Here is a 3179-nt window from a genome sequence, read left to right on the forward strand (position 1 = left end):
GAGGGGGGGGTGGAATTTGGGGGTGCGCCCCTCACCCCCCCCCCCAAACCTCCCCAGGGCCACTCTGCGGAAACTCAAAGCTCAGAGCATGGCCGGGAGCTGGGTGAGTGCGGGGGGGTCCCGTCATCCCCCCCCGGGACCCCCAAAACCGGGGGGCACTCGGAGACACTCAGGGACAACCCCGTCACCGTGACCCCCCCCCGTGTCCCCCCAGGAGGACGCCCTGGACGGGACCCCCATCGTGGCCTTCGCCAAGGGGGATGATCCCGGTGAGGGGGGGTTGGGAAAGGAATTGGGGGGGGGTCCCGGTGGGGGCTCCCAGCCCCCCCTGAATCCCCCCTGCCCCCCCAGACGGGTTCGAGTTCCTGGAGACCCTGAAGGAGGTGGCCCAGGCCAGGAGGGACCGGCCCGGCTTCGGCGTCCTCTGGATCGACCCCGGCGACTTCCCGGGGGTACCGGGGGGGGGGGGGGGCCCCCCCCCCCCCCCGGCAAACCACCCCCGGGACAGACCTTGACCCCTCTGTCCCCTCTGTCCCCTCCCCCAGCTCGTCCCCTCGTGGGAGGACACCTTTGACATCGACCTGTCCCGGCCACAGCTGGGCGTGGTCAATGGCACCGACCACGTGAGTGTCACCTCAGTGTCACCCCAGATCACCCCAGATCACCCCAGTGTCACCCCTGTGGTCAACAGGACTGACCACATGAGTGTCACCCAGTGTCACCCCTGTGTCACCCCTATCACGGTCAATGGGACTGACTACATGAGTGTCACCCCAATGTCACCTCAGTGTCACCCCCATGGTCAATGGCACCAACCACGTGAGTGTCACCTCAGTGTCATCCCAATGTCACCCCAGTGTCACCCCAATGTCACCTCAGTGTCACCCCCATGGTCAATGGCACCAACCACAAGAGTGTCACCCACCACGTGTCACTCCAGTGTCCCCAAGTGTCACCCCAATGTCACCCCAATGGTCAACACCACTGACCACAGGAGTGTCACCCCCCCCCCCCCCCCCGGCCCCCCCCAGCGGGGACAGTGACAGCGGGGACGACGGTGAGGGTGACGATGAAGATGATGATGATGATGAAGAAGATGGAGATGAAGATGAAGATGAGGAAGATGAGGAAGATGATGAAGATGACAAAGATGATGAAGAAGATGAAGATGGTGAAGATGATGAAGATGAGGAAGATGATGAAGATGATGAAGACGATGAAGATGATGACGATGATGACTGACAACAATGATGATGATGATGGCAATGACGATGATGGCAATGACAACGACTGACGATGATGATGACGATGAAGATGACAGCAATGACAATGATGGTGACGATGATGATGATGACAAAAATGATGACAATGACAACAATGACGATGATGATGATGATGACGATGGCAGCAACAATGATGACAAAGATGATGATGACAAAGATGATGACAATGACAATGATGATGGTGATCATGATGATGAGACCCCCCCCACAGCGCGGGGGGGGCAAGGGGGGGTCAGTGGGAATTTGGGGGGGGGCGTGCAAAGGGGAGGTGACAGTGGCAGGGCTGTCCCCGTGCCAAGGGGGGGTGACAGTGGCAGTGCCAAGGGGGGGTCTCGGGGGGGTCAGTGCGAGCCCCCCCGCGCTGGGGAGGGGACGCGGAGCAGCCGCCGCCGGTCCCTGCTCGGTCCCTGTCCCTGTCCCTGTCACTGTCCCTGTCACTGTCACTGTCACGGGACATCAGCGTCACATGAGTCACGGCCGGGGGCTGGGCTGGCACCGGGACGGAGCGGTGACAGCGGGGACCGGGCTGGGGACAGTCGTGACACTGGTGGCTGAGGCTGGGGACACTGGTGACACTGATGGATGAGCCTGGGGACAGTCGTGACACCGGTGGCTGAGGCTGGGGACAGTCATGACACCGGTGGCTGAGGCTGGGGACACTGGTGACAGCAATTGATGAGGCTGGGGACACTTTGTGACACCAGTGGCTGAGGCTGGGGACACTGGTGACACCAAGGACTGAGGCTGGGGACAGTCGTGACTTGAGCAGCTGAGCTTGGGGACACTTGTGGCACCAGTGGATGAGTCTGGGGACATTTGTGACACCAGGGACTGAGGCTGAGGCTGGCACTGGGGACAGCCCAGGGACACTCGTGACACCTGTGGCTGGGGACATCTGTGACACAGGTGGCAGAGGCCAGGGCTGGACCTGGCACTGGTGGCACAGGCTGGGGACATCTGTGACACCAGGGATCGAGGCTGGGGACACTCAGCCCCTGTCCCCTGTCACTTGTGGCTGGGAGCAGGAGCACTCATGTCACACATGGCTCTGTCCCGTGTCACTCCTGTCACACATGGCTGTGTCCCCTGTCCCTCACACCCTGTGTCCCCCAGCCATGACTGTGTCCCCTGTCCCTCATGTCACCCCTCTCCCAGTCCCATGTCCCCAGTGTTAATGTCCCTGATGTCCCACGTGTCCCCTGTCCCCAGCTGTGCCCATGTCCCTCACGTCACCCCCGTCCTCAGCCACATCCCAGTCCTGTGTCCCCCATGTCCCTCATGTCCTCTGTGTCACGCTTGTCCCCCAGCCACAGCCATGTCCCTCATGTCCCCCATGTCCCTCATGTCCCTCATGTCCCTGATGTCCCCAGCCATGGCCATGTCCCCAGTGTCCCCAATGTCCCTGATGTCCCCGTGTCCCCAGCCATGGCCGAGTACCGCAGTCTGCTGGAGGAGCTGGCCCAGCACAGCCATGTCCCCATGTCCCCGTGTCCCCAGCCATGGCCGAGTACCGCAGTCTGCTGGAGGAGCTGGCCCAGCACAGCCATGTCCCCAGTGTCCCCAATGTCCCCATGTCCCCGTGTCCCCAGCCATGGCCGAGTACCGCAGTCTGCTGGAGGAGCTGGCCCAGCACAGCCATGTCCCCATGTCCCCAATGTCCCCGTGTCCCCAGCCATGGCCGAGTACCGCAGTCTGCTGGAGGAGCTGGCCCAGCACAGCCATGTCCCCATGTCCCCAATGTCCCCAATGTCCCCGTGTCCCCAGCCATGGCTGAGTACCGCAGTCTGCTGGAGGAGCTGGCCCAGCACAGCCATGTCCCCATGTCCCCAATGTCCCCATGTCCCCGTGTCCCCAGCCATGGCCGAGTACCGCAGTCTGCTGGAGGAGCTGGCCCAG

The 3179-nt window shown here is 62.4% G+C and overlaps 1 protein-coding gene across 1 annotated transcript in view; it reads left to right on the forward strand.

Moving 5' to 3' along the window:
* LOC121359322 overlaps positions 1 to 1043 on the forward strand; it is a 3310-nt gene extending 2267 nt beyond the window's left edge. The window contains exons 4-7 of the mRNA XM_041478209.1: positions 58 to 103; positions 215 to 269; positions 352 to 452; positions 546 to 1043. Of these exons, the coding sequence (XP_041334143.1) occupies positions 58 to 103; positions 215 to 269; positions 352 to 452; positions 546 to 1043 (700 nt within the window). The remainder of the gene's footprint in view (positions 1 to 57; positions 104 to 214; positions 270 to 351; positions 453 to 545) is intronic.
* The last annotated feature ends 2136 nt before the right edge of the window (positions 1044 to 3179 follow it).

The sequence above is a fragment of the Pyrgilauda ruficollis genome, unplaced genomic scaffold, assembly GCF_017590135.1.
Source record: "Pyrgilauda ruficollis isolate IOZ18807 unplaced genomic scaffold, ASM1759013v1 scaffold431, whole genome shotgun sequence".
Taxonomy (NCBI): Eukaryota; Metazoa; Chordata; class Aves; order Passeriformes; family Passeridae; genus Pyrgilauda; species Pyrgilauda ruficollis.